The 18,336-nt window shown below is 45.5% G+C and overlaps 1 protein-coding gene across 4 annotated transcripts in view; it reads right to left on the bottom strand.

Moving 5' to 3' along the window:
• TDRD1 (tudor domain containing 1) overlaps positions 1–18,336 on the bottom strand; it is a 64,609-nt gene that overhangs the window by 19,032 nt on the left and 27,241 nt on the right. For 2 of the 4 annotated variants that reach the window (XM_008166328.4, XM_042855283.2), the window contains exons 13-18: positions 15,825–15,911; positions 15,402–15,584; positions 9,406–9,513; positions 7,943–8,113; positions 6,041–6,292; positions 5,708–5,836 (exon numbers count right to left, since the gene is read on the bottom strand). In XM_008166328.4, coding sequence (XP_008164550.1) covers positions 5,708–5,836; positions 6,041–6,292; positions 7,943–8,113; positions 9,406–9,513; positions 15,402–15,584; positions 15,825–15,911 — 930 coding nt within the window. The remainder of the gene's footprint in view (positions 1–5,707; positions 5,837–6,040; positions 6,293–7,942; positions 8,114–9,405; positions 9,514–15,401; positions 15,585–15,824; positions 15,912–18,336) is intronic. The other 2 variants (XM_042855282.2, XM_042855284.2) reach the window with 1 other exon arrangement.

The raw sequence follows: 18,336 nt of genomic DNA on the forward strand, positions 1-18,336 counted from the left end.
CTGCTGTTTTAGGGAGAGGAGATATTCTAATATGAGAGGAATAGGTGCCTGTAACGGGGGCATGGCTCGTTGTTCGCACCAACAGGAGAACCGCTTCCACTTGGCCAAGTACGTGGTCCGTGTTGAAGGCTTCCTACTGCTCAGCAGAATCTGTTGGACAGAGTGCGAGCATTGCCGCTCTGCCTGGGTGAACCATGGAGCAGCCATGCCGTGAGGTGGAGTGATTGTAGGTCGGGGTGACGTAGTCGGCCGTGGTCCTGAGAGATGAGATCTGGACACAACGGAAGCGGGATCGGTGTCTGAGCCGAGAGCTCCAACAGTGTGGTGTACCAGTGTTGCCTCGGCCACGCTGGGGCGACTAGAATTACTCGAGCCTGGTCTCTGCGTAGTTTGAGCAGCACCTTGTGGACCAGTGGAAATGGAGGGAAGGCGTAAAACAGGTGGTCTTTCCAAGGAAGGAGAAACGCGTCCGATAGAGAGCCCGGAGCTCGCCCTTGTAGGGAGCAGAACACGTGGCACTTCCTGTTGGCTCGAGATGCAAACAGGTCTACCTGGGGAAATCCCCACCTCTGGAAAACGGAATAGATGATGTCCGGACGAATAGACCACTCGTGCGTCTGAAAGGACCTGCTGAGTCGGTCCGCTAAAGTGTTCTGGACTCCAGGGAGGAACGATGCCGTGAGATGGATTGAGTGGGCGATGCAGAAGTCCCACAGGCGAATGGCCTCTTGGCATAGAATCGACGAACGTGCTCCTCCTTGCTTGTTGATGTAAAACATGGCCGTGGTGTTGTCGATGAGAACTAACACACAGCGGCCACGTAGGAGAATGAGAAATGCCTGGCACGCCAGGCGCACCGCCATCAGTTCCCGAACATTGATATGCAGGGCTAGCTGGAGTGCAGTCCACAGGCCCTGGGTATGGTGTTCGTTGAGATGGGCACCCCAACCCAGAGATGAAGCGTCTGTGACCAGGTGCAGAGAGGGTTGTGGGGCGTGAAACGGCATCCCCTCGCAAACCACACTGTGGTCTAGCCACCAGGTGAGGGAGGTCAAGACCGAGTTCAGAACCGTGATCACCATGTTCAGGCTGTCCCGATATGGGCGGTATACCGATGACACCCAGGTCTGGAGTGGGCGAAGCCGGAGTCTGGCATGCCTGGTTACGTACGTGCAAGAGGCCATGTGACCCAACAGGGTGAGGCACGACCTCACCGTGGTAGTTGGGAAGGCCCTGAGTCCTCGAATGAGGCTTGTGATGGTATGAAAGCGATTTTCTGGTAGAATAGCTTGTGCACGTCCAGAGTCTAGGACTGCCCCAATAAATTCTATCCTCTGGGTAGGCTCTAGAGTGGATTTCTCTTCGTTGAGTAGGATGCCCAACTCGTGGAATGTGTGTACTATTATGCGGACGTGAGCTCGAACTTGCTCTCTGGCGCGACCGCGTACTAGCCAGTCGTCTAAATACGGGAACACCTGTATCCCTTGCCGACGAAGGTATGCCGCCACGACGGCCATACATTTTGTGAACACTCTTGGGGCCGAGGATAGGCCGAAGGGAAGGACTGCAAATTGGTAATGCACCTTGTTTACCATAAACCGCAGGAAGCGCCTGTGAGGCGGGTAGATTGCTATATGGAAGTATGCGTCCTTCATGTCGAGGGCGGCGAACCAGTCTCCAGGATCCAGGGAAGGGATAATGGTCCCCAATGAGACCATGCGGAACTTCAACTTTACTACGAATTTGTTGAGTCCGCGTAAGTCTAAGATGGGTCGCAGACCCCCTTTGGACTTGGGGATCAGGAAGTAGCGGGAATAAAATCCCCTGCCCCTTAACTCTAATGGAACCTCCTCTATGGCCCCCATAGATAGGAGCGTAGAAACCTCCTGTATAAGAAGTTGCTCGTGAGAAGGGTCCCTGAAGAGGGACGGGGAGGGGGGGTGGGAGGGGGGGATGAAGAAAACTGGAGAGCGTATCCCCTCTCCACTGTGCGAAGGACCCAACGGTCCGAGGTTATAAGGGACCAAGCACGGTGGAAATGGGAGAGGCAATCCCGAAAGGAGGGGGTTGGATCCTGGGGGATGACTGGGGCGCCGTCCTCGACCGCACCTTCAAAAGTTCTGCCTGGGGCCTGAAGGTGGTCTAGGTGGCCCCTGGTTCTGACCGGGTTGAGGGCCGGTCAACCTTCTCCTACCACCTCGCCCCCGCCTTCTGGCAGAGTCCTGTCTCGGACGAGGTGGGGGGGGGATAGAACCGCTGAGGCTGGGGCCGAAATGGCCTGCGCTGGGGACCCGGAACATGCATCCCCAGGGAGCGCATGATTGTTCTCGAGTCCTTGAGGCTCTGCAGACGAGAGTCCGTCTTATCCGAGAACAATCCGTGTCCCTCAAAAGGTAAATCCTGCAGGGTTTGCTGCAGTTCAGGAGGCAGGCCCGAGACCTGGAGCCAGGAGATTCTCCGCATGGCGATACCTGAAGCCAGGGTTCTCGCAGCCGAGTCTGCTATGTCTAAGGAGGCCTGTAAGGAGGTCCGTGCCACCTTCTTACCCTCCTCCACCAAGGCCCCAAACTCTTCCCTGGAGTCTTGGGGGACCAATTCCTTGAACTTCCCCATAGAGTTCCAGGAATTAAAGTTATAGCGGCTCAGGAGCGCCTGTTGGTTAGCCGCTCTAAGTTGTAGCCCCCCGGCTGAATAAACCTTACGCCCAAACAAATCGAAGCGCTTAGCGTCCTTCAATTTGGGCGCTGCAGCCTGTTGACCGTGGCGCTCCCTTGCATTCACTGATGACACCACCAGTGAACACGGCTGGGGATGAGTATACAAGTACTCATAGTCCTTTGAGTGGACAAAGTACTTTCTTTCCACCCCTCTGGCTGTGGGTGGAATAGAGGCAGGAGTTTGCCATATCGTAGTGGCGTTAGCCTGGATCGTGCGGATCAGGGGCAACGCCACTCTGGATGGGGCATCCGCAGAGAGGATGTTCACAATGGGGTCCTGCACCTCCACTATCTCCTCTGCCTGTAGGTCCATATTACGTGCCACCCTACATAATAGGTCCTGGTGTGCCCGGAGATCTATCGGGGGTGGACCTGTGCTCGACGTGCCCGCCACTGCCTCATCTGGGGAAGATGAGGAAGATGCCTCAGGTGGCAAGGGATCCAAGGGCGGGTCCTGGTCCAATGAGCCCTGGAGCGGAGCATCACCTGCCCCTGGGTCCAGGACGTCAGGTGGTGCGGGCACGGAAGCCTCCATGCCCCCTGGAGGAGGGCGAGAGATGGTGGACTCTGGGGCCCTTCTCTCAGAGTGCACCGAGCGAGAGGCTGATGGTGGTGGAGCCCCTTGTGCTTGATGGTACGCCCACGGGGTCCAGAACGACCAGTGCGAAGGTCCCTGAGCGGGATCCTCCGCTACCTCCTGCCAGTGGCCCATGTCCGGTTCATCGGCCTGCCCCTGAGGGGGGTATGCCTATCTCGATGCCCCATCGGAGGAGCGAGACACTGATCTCGACGGCCATGGCGGTGCCGACCGCGCCGAGGTGAGCTCCGGAAGATACGGTGCCGTGCGGTGCCGGTCTGGAGATGATCGGTCTCTATGCGGTGCCGGTGAGCGGTGCCGAGATCGGGATCGGTGCCGATAACTGCGTCGGTGCCGAGAGTCCGACCTGGAAGGCGATCTCGAGTAGGCCCGGTGCCGAGAGCGGCCCCTCGACGTCGAGCGTCTCTCGTATCGGTGCCGGGAACTACGTCTCGAGGTCGAACGGTACCGACGATCATAACGGTGCCGGGATGTAGAACGGTGCCGCGACGATCTTAGCCGCGAGTACGACCGGTGCCGAGGTGATATTCGGCGCCGGGACTGCAAGCGGCGTTGGGACCTGCTTCGGGACCTGGATCGGTGCCGTGGTTCCAGTCCTTGAGACGGTGGGCGCATCATGGCAGGTTTTCCCCTGGATTGCACCGGACGAGGGGCCAACGGTGCCAGTGGTTGGGGCGGTGCCGGCTCCGTGAGAGCAATCAAGTCTCTCGCCGTCGCGAAGGTCTCTGGGGTCGACGGGAGGCACGGCTCTACCACCGACCGCGGTGGTGATCCCATCCGCACCGGACTCGACGGCCTCGGAGCCGGAGTCGACGGCGCCGGAGGCACCTGCTTTTGGTGCTGCACCGGTGGACGCGGCTCTACCCCCGGCACCGGGGGGGCCGGCGTCTTCAGGACGGCAGTCTCCTGCGCCTTACGGGATTTCTTATGTCCCGGTCATAACGATTGGCGCCGAGGCACTTGCGGCGGGTGCGGTGCCGAAGGGGTCCGGTGCCGCGGCGGCTTGTCCGACTCCACCCGCGGCCCGGGCTAAGTGCCGCCTCCATGAGGAGTTGCCGAAGCCGAAAGTCCCGCTCCTTTTTGGTTCTCGGTCTGAAGGCCTTACAGATCTTACACTTATCTGTTTGATGGGACTCTCCCAGGCACTTCAGACACGAGTCGTGCGGGTCACTTGTGGGCATAGGCTTAGCGCAGGACATGCACTGCTTAAAGCCGGGAGCCTTGGGCATGAGCCCGGCTATGCGCCGGGGGAAAGACAACCCCCTTAATCCCCTTTAACTATCCACAACTATTAATAGAGTAAATGAACAACTATCTAACTATATAACAACTACAACTATAACTACAACTATCTACAAAACGGAATAAGCTAGGGAGAGTGGAGAACAGCTATGCCGCGCTCCACAGTTCCAACGACCATCAGGGGCGGTAAGAAGGAACTGAGGGGGCGCCGGGTCGGCTGGGGTATATATCCAGCGCCATGAAGGTGCCACTCTAGGGGGCTCCACAGCCGACCCGCCGGGTGTTGCTAGGGTAGAAAATTCTCCGACGATCGTGCACGCAGCGCGCGCACACCTGATTGGAATCGATATGAGCAAGCACTCGAAGAAGAAGTTTCACCTATAACGCGGTAAGATTTTTTGGCTCCCGAGAACAGTGTTATATCGGGGTAGAGATGTATTAATAAATTCATGTATAAAAGTCTAGTCCTGTTATATTTTATTGACCAACTAAAACTTATCAGAAATCTCTTCCCCATGCAGGTACTTGCACCTTGCAGGCCATGTCACCTCTTAACTTTCTCTTGGAAAAACTAAATAGACAGCTCGACCTAAGCTCAATAAGACTTTTTCCAGCACTTGAAATATTCTTGTACCTCTTTTCTGAATCCTTTCCAATTTTTGAACATGTTTTTAGAGTCCTGACACCAGAACTGGACACAGTATTCCAGTAATGGTTTTAATAATGCTGTATACAGCCCTACTCCTACTTGATATTCCCCTGCTTGGGCCTCTATAGGTTGTATTAGTCCTCCTAGCCACAGCATTGCACTGGGAGCTCATGTTCATCTAAAATTACCCTCAATTCCTTTTCAGTGTCACTGCATCCAGGATATTATCTCCCCTCTTGTAAATGTGACCAACATTCTTTGTCCCTAGATATCTGATCTTTGTCCTTATTAAGATGCATGTTCAAATTTAGACCTACAGGACTAGTATGAACTAATTAGGAAGCTGAGACGTAAGCTCTAAGTATGAAAAGTCCACTAAGAGCATTGGTGCATGAAAACTACATTTATCCCATTCCAAAATATTTTACAAGTTAATATGCAACAAGATTAAGGATGAGAAGACAGAGAGCGCACACAAAAATGAAGGCTGAGACAACTTACCATCATCTTTGAAGATCTGACAGAAGAAGTCTCCAGGATTGTTCACCGTACACAGCAAGACATTTACTGTCTGTTTAAGAGTCAGCTTAATCCATGTCCAATCTATTTTATTTATTGTTTCTCCTACAGCTAAAGGGTGAAGGGGAAAGAGAAGAAAACAGGGTCAGAGACATAAAAGACAGCATTATAGGGAAAGAAAATGTACATTCTAAATGCCCAATCTTGGCCACATAACTGACCATACTCATTTCAATCACCCAATAGATTACTGTACATCTATTGTACTGCAGTATAGATAAAACCAGCTTCTATAGCGATTTTTCATGTACTTACCATTTACTTCCTTCACAGTGTTAACAGTTTCATTTATTGTTAAGGCATCCTTGGAATCTTTCACTGCATGGCCTGATTCTAAAAGATGTTTAGATACATTTATTATTGGAGTAACAGATTCATCTGCAATCTCTACCACAGAGCTATTCTCCTTTTTGTCCACCACTCTTACAGTGATCATTTTATTTTGCACTAGTTGTTTCATCAGAGAAATAGCTTCCGAGGACCAGGTTCCTGAAAGGGGCTTCACACCTGAAAGTGAAATTTAAAGGAAAGAATTATCTTATTAAGGTAGTGTCTAGAGCAGTGGTCTCAAACTTTTGTAGTGGTGACCCCTTTCACACAGCAAGCCTTTGAGTGCGACCCCCCTTATAAATTAAACACTTTGTTTGCATATTTAACACTATTATAAATGCTGGAGGTGAAGCGGGTTTTGGGGTGGAGGCTGACCGCTGCAATTCCCCATGTATTAACCTCGTGACCCCCTAAGAGGTCCCGACCCCCAGTTTGAGAACCCTTGGTCTAGACAGAGCCTAGAGATCAGAGCTCCACTTGTTAGATATGGTAAGTGCTCCTCCAACACATCTCAATACTGCAAAGAGAGATTCAATTTTTGTATTGCTTAACAGTTTTAATGATGGAAACCCTTAAAAGAAAGGTTACTTAGTAACAGTAGTTGTAGATGATTGCCAGTATAGACATACTTGTGTTTTGCAATACACTCTCAGTGACAAGAACCCCCTAGAAAAGCAGTAATCATTGGGCTTCAGGATGCAATGACTGGACTCAGGCATATATTAAGATGGAATCCCCAACACTCTTCAGCACCGCTTTCTACTTTGCTATTTCCCTATGTTGTGTTTTAGATTTTTGGTGGTAGTTCTAAAAAGTTAACATTAGACTTTCCACTGTATGGTATCCGATGGCTCAGTGCCAACTGTTGGTTCAATTCAAGGCAAACATCTCCACGTTTCATGTGGTATTAGTCTACTCTGTTCTTCATTCTTATCAATGAACTGCTCCATTTATAGGAACTGCACTGCAATTCTGGCACAGAAACAGTCCGATTCCAAAACATGCACCTCTTGCAACACCAAAATATCTATTGCTGATTCCATGCAGTGTGATTTGCAGGGCATGCCCCATATGCATGGATTCCATCCCTAAAGGAACAAGCCATCCTTTAAGGTTTTCCTCTTTTACAAAGCTTTCGAGCCGGAGCAGCATCTCAGCCTTGTCCTTTTGACAGGATTACATTGAATATTCCTTACTGGCAATGTTAAGAAAATGTTCAGAGGCTTCAAAAAAGCCACTGTGATCCAAGGGAACATCTGATCCATAGTTTGCCAAAAAGTACCATTCAAGTATTTTGTGCTATCAAATTTAACAAAAAGTGGTTTCGTTCGATTTGTCCAAGAAGAAAAAGATGAGGTTTTGCAGATTACACTCTATCAGAAAACTGCACTTTGAACAGCTGTGTGTCTGCCTCTTCAGTTCAAAGAAAGCACTGGCGCCAAGAAAGAATTGGTGCCTAAGAAAGTCATTGCAGCCAGTGACTCAACAAATTAGAACCAAGGGCATATGCACAATGCCCGAGTGCATATCTGAGGACAGTCCAGCTCTTACAGTATATTTTATTCGTTTTTACTAGATATCTTTATTATGCACATTTGAAAGGATTTTAGCTTTATGAATTTTAATGTTCCTGTTAACACTATGAAGTGCTAATTTGATTTTCTACAGGTAGCTTTCCACCATTAACCTCATCCTCCCTCCCTCCCTCCATCACACAGTAGCTGTATCTGGTCTTAAATTAGGCAAATTCTGAGAAAATTTCCCCCCAAATCTGTTTTGAACTTTATTTTTCATCCCACCTGCAATAGCTTGTAGTTCATTTCATACCTGCTAATGTACACTTTATGGCTTGCACTGGCAACTCCAATAATTTTGGAATAATAGGGCGAAGTCTAGCCACTTGGAGAACTTCAAAGTTACCATAATCTATGTAGCCCACTAAAGCAGTATCTTCAGAAGTATATGCTAGAACAGAGGCACGATACCACTGATTGTCTTCTGGAAGGAAAGATGCAGATACAAACATTCTGTGAATAATTAATTCCTAAGCACCAAAAGGATTTCTTGGCAACATATGAATACAAAATGCAATGGCTCTGAACTATAATATTGTCATGGATTGAGTTAAACCTTGTTGAAGCAGTTAAGTATAACAGCCACCCTTCATTCAAAATAAATATAAGAAAAAATATAAGCTCCTTAATGGAATCAGATAGCTGAAACAGGAGATTCCACCCAAAACATGGGCACATCACTGCCCAAAACAAAGGCACACGTTAGTCCCACCAGAAACAGAGCTATGTGGCCAGAGAGGGTTCACTGGGTAGTGCTTGATGGAGAGGCATCTGTCAGAAACAGCAGAAAGACTACAGAAGCAGACAGAAAAAGCAACAAGAAAGCAAAGGAGACAGCCAGAAAAAGCACTAGGAGCATGGCCCTGAGAAGCAGCTAAGTTAGAACATTTTAGGGCTGGGTGTAGCTGGAAAGGGGCTTAGGAAAGTGGGCAAATAACCATCTCCTGTTTAATTCCTACTGCACTCAGGGAAACAGGACTTCGATGCAATCCTGTTTATTGATAAAGAAATACCCGATGATCAATTTTTCCTCCTCCTGGAAACAATCTGCAGGTCCAATCATTCAGATCAAAAAGGGATAGCAATAGGTTTAGATGGTGTTAAGGCATTTGGAAACGTAAAGTGAGATATTAGCTAACTTTACTCCACTATCACAACTATGTTCACTGAAACAGATGAGCAAAGACCAAATCCCCCTGCCAATATCAAAGTAAACATTACTGGATGTTGCACGGCTTCTCTGCTCCCCATTTTCTCGTTTCTTGTATTATGGATCCCATACTGTTTCTGGACACAAGAAAAACTGTTTATTTAGCACATCGGTAGTACTCTCTTCCTCCGGCCTAAGGAGCTAGCAATTTCTTCAGGATTTCCCTAGAAGCATTTCTACCCAAGAATTTATCCAATTTTATGGTTTCCTTGATGTAAGTATGGTTTCCAGGCTCTTAATCACAGCTGGTGTCTGGTCACAACACTGGTTACCATAGACATAGCTGAAAATTCTGTGTCCACAGGTAAACTGGGTCCAAGTAAAAGGGTAAAAGCCTGTCTACACTTAGAAAGATCTTTGAATTAAATATATGTCTAAAAAAGTTTAATCGGTGCAACTCTCTAATGTAGACACTCAAATCTATTTAAGAGTGCTTTATAGAGATTTAGTTTAATTGGGTAGGAAATTAAACATAATAGCGATTAGCCATTTAGAGTCTCCTTTACCTGTAAACTGGGCACAACACTCATCTCCAACAGCTGGACAGAAATTTGGGATAGTAGGGATTTTGTTACAGTATTCACCCAAGGATACTTGAAGCTCAGCAAGCTGGCCTGTTGACAAGAAATGTTTTTGGAAATTACTCATTAACAAGACTTCTTTAAGCAAGCATTACAAGACAAACCCTTTTAACTCAATGCGCAAAATTAAGATTACTCTATTACATAAAAAAAATCACAGTGTTAGACTCCTTTTTGTGTCAAGAGAAGGATTTTCCAAAAGCCTGAAAGAACAGAGGTTTCCTATAATCAATGGTATTTCTCCAGTGGACAAAAATCAACTTCTTTCTGTATAACTGGGTGGGATGGTTTTTCAGTCTCAGTGCTGGTCAAAACTTGTGACAGCAAAGGCACATCAGCTCTGTAAAAATCTAATTCAATGAGAAACTTCATTAACGCAGAGTTAAAGTTGGCTGGTGGTTCCTAGTGCCCTTCCAGGGCATTCCAGGAGTTCAGCAAAATTCAAACCTCTGAAAACCCAAGAATAAGGAATTAAGGGACAATTCTAACTGAGCCCTGGAGCTGGCAATAGCCACTGGGAATTATCAGCATGCACTGCTGCTGCATTCACTGTTAGGTATAGCATGATCAAAGGAAAGAGGTGCGTATGTACCTTGAGAGATCTAGGATGCCTCATTTCAGCAAGGAGTTCTGTAGGCTGTGTCAATAGCGGTACAAAGGGATCTTCTTGCCAGGGGGACTGGCAGTAGTAAGGTAGGATACGAGTGGTCTGTGGGTTTAATGATGGCTAAGTGAAAGTACAGTGTTAAATACCAACCTGTGCCTAATGGTGAAGGGGTTGTAAAATTTAGCAGGTGTATGCTGTTTCTGTGGAGTAAACTATGTTTGAGTGAAGGTCGGGTATATGTAACTCCTGTTCTGTACAGCTCACCTAACCATATGTTTTGCCTAAAGAGGTAGTGTTAGGGTAGGTGATCACTGTTGGACTGTCTATTCCCTAAATTCAGCACTATCTGAAGAGGCAAAGTGTTATGATCTTATTGAGGCATTGCTCAAAATGATCAGATTTAAGGTTGTGTTGGTGTGTATCTTCGTTCTATTTCCTGGTTTTCAGAGGTCTGAGTTCTACTTGAAATACAGGCCAGGCCAGACCTTCCCCCACCCTGTCAGCCTCCCACCCTGCATAAGAGTGATATGTATGTTAGGTTTGCATTTCCTAAGTTTTCAGAGGTGTAAATCTGCATTACTTTCAGCACTCCTGCTCGTCTCCTCCCTCCCCCACCAATTCCAGCTCACATGGGAGGCAGGGAGAGAGGCTCAGAGCCTCTGAGAGGAATAGGGCTCCACCAACTCCTAATCCCCCCAAATCCTCCTCCCCACATCATCCCACCCTAAATCTCTACACCTATTCCCTGCCCCATCTGCTTGCACTCTCAACTCACACTCCCAGGCACTGTATAGCAAATATTTGTATGTCATTTTCCCCCACAAGTCATTTGAGCCCCTTCTGAATTACCTGCTTTACTCAGATTATATTAAAAAAACCCACAACCCTTGACATAGGTGGAATGTTGCATCAGGTCTACAGAGCTCTAAGATTTTTGCCAAAAGGTAAGATTCAAACTTACAGTGCCTTGGTATAGCTCAGCTTTTGACAGCCACAGCATGTCCCCTTGAGCCACCAAGGGATATGTGAAACTTGGTTGGATGGAAACAGTTTTCCCTAGTCTTTCTGCACATGCACATGTGAGAGTGTTGAGCATATACCATCCTAGAGAACTACATATGTCCTTTAATAATGTTTTCAATACTGCTTCCTCAAAGGGGCTGTGGGTGCCATGCACCAGCTGAGCTAAAATGTCAAGCAACAGATTAGGTGGGGTGGGATGATCCAAGCCCCAGGTGTGCACGCAAAAGTTTGGTAGTTTGTGGACTACATGAAATGCTTGAGGGGAAATTTGCTCAAATGACCCCAAATTTGGATCACTAACCCTAACCCACACTCCCCTAAGACACAGCATACTTCAAGACAATCTAAGCACATCTGACCACAACAGATTTTTAGAACACTACAACTCAACCTTAACTAAAGCAGAACTTTACTCCATTACAATAAAACTTTGCAGACCTGTTCTACAAAATCTTTTACCTAGGCTCTAGATGAGAGAGAATTCAAGGCTTTACAGAAGTTAAAGAGATTCAAGGACCCCTCATAACACTGTACAATGCAATCTGCTTCCTTATGGTTTGCCATGTCTGGAACAAAAGGCAGGCATTTTTTCCCCCCTCATCAAGGTAACCTTTGGTCTCAAATCACAGGATAGAGCTCTTCATTCTTATGGTTCAACAACTGGGCCATCAGAAATGGATTTAATATAATGCAAGAAAGTCTTATGAGCTTCAAATGGAGGATCTCTGGTATATTTTTGACTGTCTTCTGGGAGACTTGTCCCTGATCAGCCAGTCACCAAGACAGGAAATCTTTAAGATTCTCCACTTCTGGAAGTTGGCAGCTACCACTGATAAGTTTAATAAATCTCAGAAGCGGCTTCCCAGATGAAAGGCAAAGTGCAGTATTGGAATTACACATTTCCAACAGAATCAGGTATTTTTTGTGCTCCAGACAAGTACCTTATAGATCTATGAAATCCAAGAATTTCTTCAGAGCACCAGCTAAATGACTAACCATGGCACCTTCATCTTGAATCTCTGGAGATGACAAAAAAGTCTATCAGGTCCAAGATTGTTCAGAGGTGAAAACATGTAAGTGGAAAAAAACACTGTTCTGTTTTGATGTGTACATGCCTGAACACCACATATCACAGAAAGCCAATCTTTACAAGAGTGATGAATTCTATTCGGTGATCTAGAGGATGAATTCCTGTTAGAAAATTCCCAGCCAGCTCTAGTATATATTTTTTAGTCAAAATTATTCTTCAACAGAAAATATTTTTTGTAAAATCAAAATTTTAAAACAGAGAAAATTCTGATTTACTAAAATGTTTTGATTTTTCCATTGGAAAAACTGAAAAGGACAGCTACTGGCTCTCCAAATGAGTTGTCCACACAGATTCCACTCTTGGTACACAAGTGCCTTATACACACAAGATCAGATTATTTTTGAATAGCATCCCTCATATCTTCTTGCCCACTGCCGCCAAGCAGGACATGCAACTGCTACTCAGTTCCTTTGACAATAAAAATCCCACATAGTGGGACTCCGATTAGTGAGGATGCAAGGTGGGTAGTGGAATCTGTGTGGACAATGCATCTCAAAGAACCACACTTACCATAAGGTAAGTAACCATTTTCTCAAGTGATTGTCCACACCGATTGCACTTGTAGCAAGCAATTATTTCTACAAGAGGTGGAAGAGAAGTTTAACTTGAAGAGTGACTGGCGAACTGGTCTACCAAAGTTGGCATCTGATCTGGAAACCCAAACCAGGAAGTAGCGGGAAGTGAACATGTGAACCTAGCTCTATGTGACCACACCACGTTTCAGAAATCCAAGCGTTTGACTGGGAAGTTGCTGAGATTGCATGAGCCCTGGTGGAATGCGTCCTGACAATGTCTTGTTAACCCCTTGAGAGCGAAGTCTGATGCAGTCCAAAACCCACTTGGATAATCTGAAGGCAGATAGAGGGTTAGAGGAAACTCTCCACGAAAGTCATGACCACTCTTGGTAATACTCTGAATGACTTAATTCTGTCTAAATAAAAAAGGATAAAGCTTTCAGTATGTCCAAGGTTTATAGTTTCATTTTGGCTGGATTAGAGTGGGGTTTTAGAAACAATAGTAGGAGATGATAGATTGAGGTGAAAATCCAATATCATCTTAGGCAAAAACTTGAGGAGGCCTGAACTCATCCTTATAGAATATAGTTTAGGGAAACTCTGCCATGAGGATCTTCACCAACTCTTCAGGAAGTGTCCAGATAGTGGTCACATTAGCCCGGAGAAATGATAAAAGAGCAGGTTGCCAAGGGCTCAAAGGGTGGGATGGAGACAGAAGTATGCAAGGTTCATTGGCCAACTTGGAGAGACTTATTAATGTGCATTGCTATTCTGCTCAGTATTGTTGGTGGAGAACATCCAACCGTCTACTGCTTTTCCTGAGTCAGTTCAGGTGGTATGTCAAGGGTATCTGTAATCCTCATCAAGAGGTCCTCAAAGATCTTAAGCGCTCTGAAGAAAATCCTGACAAGTCCTCTCTGGGACTTGGATTGAACATACTTCCTAGTCTTTTTTCTTTTGTTGATACACATGAAGATGAGGATGAAAATGAATTAAATGATGATGAAGATAAAGAAAAATCAGACAAACAATTCTATTCCTTTTATTATTCTTTTCTTTCCATGGATCAAAACCTTGTGAGCAGAGTTTTTGCTCTGGTGAGGAGTCAAAGAAACTGCTATTCTCAGAAGAATAGGCCAAGTTTTTTTCCTAGATTTCTGTGGTAATTTCTTGAACCCTTTCCCCCGCTTTTTAAAATTTTACTCTTTAGGGGAGGTGGGGATTGGGAATCTGAGTCAGGTGAGGAGTCCCGTGAACCTCCTCTGCTAAATGCATCTCTATCTTTGCCCTTTTGAGAGCAGACTATATGCTAGTAAGGGGACACTAAGCTGCTGCCCAGGGCTCCAAGACAGCAGACTTTGAGGTAACAATGCTTTTCATACCAAACCCAAGAGCTGCCTAGCCCAAGAAATAATTTCTTCCTGATGAGATTCCCTTCTTCCCTATGTATCTGTATATGCAGAATTCCTGACTTTCCCAGAGGCTAATGGAAGGAGACTGAATTTCCTGCCACGGATGGGGGGGGCGGGAGGGGGAAGAGAGGTGGGAATGATGTGACCCACATTGCAAGAGGGCACATCCCTGAAACAGTCTTACTAGTCACTTCTTGTCCTGCGTCTGGCAGATTCAGCCAGGCCCGCCTACGGTTTCCCTGTGCCAGGATGCTGTCCTTTGATGCATCTGCCTCTGGTGGCCAAAGGGATCTCCATTTTTCCTCCATCCTTCAAGACATTCGCAGTCTGGCTGTCAAACTCCCTGCTGGTGGGGAACTAGCTCCTGGGTCAAAATAAGGCCACCAGAGCTAAACAATTTCCAACCCAGAGAATGAGGCAGTTGGAAAACAAGGCACAAGCTTATTGCAGGGATGCAGAACAAGCGTAGCCTTGGTCTCCTGTCTGGACCTTTCTCCATCGTTCTCATAGCCCGTTACTTGAGCAGTTGGGAGTGGCACTGTATGAGACAAACTGCATCTTTATATTTTGGGTTTTGCTTTCCCATTCTCTCTTGCAGCAGGTACTGGATTCCACTTCCTTGCCAGTAGCTACTGGAGGCAGAACAAACCCGAAACTGAGGGGAGGAGGTCGCTGGAAAGTGGGGGCTAGTCCCTTGTCTGCTATCCAATCAGCTTTGATTCTGTAGCAGTAGGGGGCAGATAGGCAATGACCCATACTGACAATCTGTGGATTTAGCCATGAGAGAATAGGGGCATCAAGCACTCAAACTGCAACTGCTATAAGGAAATATTGCACTATAAGTATTAGTTTAGTATCAGCTCAGCATTAAACAATATATTTTGGGTCAGTTCAACAAATCAAAAACAAAAACAAAACACACTTTTTGTACAAGCAAGGCAGAAAAAATAATTCTGTCAAGTGGCCACACAAGAAAGCTAAACTCTGTGCCATAGGATCCTGCTGTTTTCAGCCTCTTCCAGACTCATAGGGTCCACTGAGTCCTCACCAGGTATTCTAGGCTTCAAGATGCATGCAGCTCTTATTCTGGGGGAATAAACTAGGAGCCCTAACTCAATTTCCCTTCCTTCTGGTCCCACCTTCTTCCCCTGGGACTTTCAGGTGCTTTTTGTTAAAAAGAAAATAGTATATATAATTGTAATTTACCATTTTTGCATAAATAATTATGTTAACACTTTTACTTTAGAATGACCTGTATGAATATATTAACTTACGGCCATTATGCATCTGCTGACAGAAAAAGTCTTCTGGTGTTTGAATATGGGCAACTACACCAGAAAATGTATCTCCCACGGATACGGAAACAACCTTTATGGCTAAATCACTATTCTGAACCAGTTCTTCATCTTCAGCTGTTTTTTCTCTTTCTCCCTCAGAATCCTTTTGTAACACAGTACCTGAGGAAATACAAACATAACAGGAGAAGCTATTTTACTGAGTGAATATTCTAATAAGAAAACACACCACATCACAGTCAACGGTGAACTGAAGCTAGTTCCACTGTCCAACATCTTAAGTAACAGTTTGAAACAGAGGGCACCCTAACTTCACCATTATCTCCACACCATTCAAAATAGGAGAAGATACCATTCCCAAATTTCAGATCAATCTGTCAAAAGCCTGACTGGTTTGCTCACCTGTATCTGGGTCCGTTTTCTTAGTTTCTTTCCTCTTTGGACTCAATTCATGTCCCATTTCGAGAAGTATTTTATCTAGGTGTTTCCCTAAAATACATATTTATGTAAATTAATTTACCATACAAAGGCAGTCTCAGACTAGTTTTTTAAATGTTTTCTGAACACACTCTCTAAACTACTAACCCTGGAAAATCTGACCCAGACTATGTCTATTTTACTTGTTGGTCAAGCATCTAGCATGCCGTGGGTGTTGAATAACATTTTTATATAGATATAAACACAAGTCTCAGAGTAGTTTGACTACTCAGAAGCTTCCTAAAAACACCCACTTCTCAAATATTATTGCCTTGCTAATTTCACTTCACCAAAATATCTAACAATTGTTACTCAATTTGTTATCATGCTAATTTGTTATCACTCTATAGTTAAGGCTGAGTTCCATGTGTCACACCAAGCAGGATTCAACCTCTCCAGATCTTCCCCAAACTTACAGCACTTTGGAGTACAGAATGAGGCCTGAGAATTTACAAGTAAATCCATTAGCTTATGAATTAGTTAATTAAAAACGGGGTCCTTTAAGATCTTCAGTATCTGACAGTCTCTTCTCTTTGTCCCAAATGAGTAGAACACCACAAATACTTAAAAATAATTTTGTCTGTTTGAGAGTTTGATCTCATGCACAACCTATATTTGAAGAAGTTGGGTTATAATTAAGCTAAGTTATTAACAATCGTATCTGTTATTATACAGGCTACTGCCAGGCTCAGATAACTTAAGTGGGGCCACTGTAATTCAATCAGCATTCTTCCTTTATAGCTAATAATTGTATTTGCTATCATTACACAATAGCATGCAGGAAACTACTTGCATGTCAAGAGTTCTCATTGGTAAGTTAGCTGGCTCAAATATCCCTACTCTTTAAAGGTTCTGTGGCTGCAGCCATAGTATGGACATCAGTGACTAAAAGACTAGATCAGGGTGGCCAACCTGAGCCTGAGAACGAGCCAGAATTTACCAATGTACATTGCCAAAGAGCCACAGTAATACATCAGCAGCCCGCCCCCGCGCCTCCCACCCACCAACAGCTCCGCCGATCAGCACCTCCCCCACCCAATCAGCTGTTTCATGGCGTGCAGGAGTCTCGGAGGGGGAAGAGCAAGGGCATGACAGGTTCAGGGGAGGGGTGGAGTGGGGGCAGGGCCTGTGGCAGTGCCGGGGGTTGAGCAGTGAGCACCACCCAGCACATTGGAAAGTTGGAGCCTGTAGCTCCAGTCCCGGAGTCGGTCCCTATACAAGGAGCCGCGTATTAACTTCTGAAGCCACATTAACTCCGGAGCCACAGGTTGGCCACCCCTGGACTAGATGGTACCACTGCCTTAACTTCATGGCACACCAACGCAGCACTGCACACCAAAGCAGCAGCACAATGGGAACCCTAAAAGAGCAGGTACAAGAGAACTGAGCTCTCCCGGCCTCCCCTCTTCACATAGCACTGGTTTCACAAAGAGCTCTCAAAACCAATAAATTAATTGCAAACTTAGGTCCAGATCCACTAGTTTATCTCAGCTGTTATAGCAATGCAAGGCTGAGTTTACAGCTGCTTAGCTGGCCAATGCACTCTGGCTGCTTCATGCTACTCTTCTCCACTGAGTACTCTGTCCTTAACATGTAAAGATTTAAGGTTGGTATTAGGACTTCAAATAATTAGAAATATCACATAGTAGCATTTTGGGGGGAATTCTTGTTTAGTTTTTATGTTAATTAAGTATGTAATCTTAAATAAATTTTTAAAAAAGAAGGAAAGTCCCAGGAGGAAAAAATAAACGAACACAACACTCTTAGAAGCTGGGTTTAAGGTTGAGAGTATGTACCAGTAATTTAAGGATAAACATTTTTTTTCCCCAAAACCATGCATTAAAAACTCAGGAAATTCAAAGTTAAGGTAATAATTAAAAGAAATCCAAACATGTTAAGCTAAGCAATGGACAGTTTAGGGACCCAAAACAACCTGAGTCTGCCCTGTAGCGATGACTTGAGGGGAAAAATAAAATCGGCTAGGTCTTTGAGAATCCATTTAATGTACACTAGGACCACAAAAACTAAGACACATTAGTCACAGCCATATTATTACTGTATAACATCACTACAGAGCAGAGTTACAGTTGTTCCTGGAAAAGGCAACTACCTCAAAGTAAACAGCGTGAAATTTTTTTTACTATTACAGTAAGAAAGAATGTAAAGGAAATAACCCCAAGTCACTACATGCCAGTATACAAGAGCTCTATAAAGACTAGCACCATATGGGAAGAAAATTAACAAGATCATTTAGAAAGTCTGGATAATAAAAAAAGGTTCACTATTGAAGAATTTAAGTTTATAAAGGTAGTCAACAAAGCATGAGATTAAGCCAATCAAGACACACAACTTCTGAAAACAAGATCTCTATTGCAGCAATTCAAATTTCTAAGACTAGAAAACTAAACATTTTAGGTAAAAAGTGTGAGATCTCATT

The sequence above is a fragment of the Chrysemys picta genome, chromosome 7 (genome assembly GCF_011386835.1).
Source record: "Chrysemys picta bellii isolate R12L10 chromosome 7, ASM1138683v2, whole genome shotgun sequence".
Classification (NCBI taxonomy): Eukaryota; Metazoa; Chordata; order Testudines; family Emydidae; genus Chrysemys; species Chrysemys picta.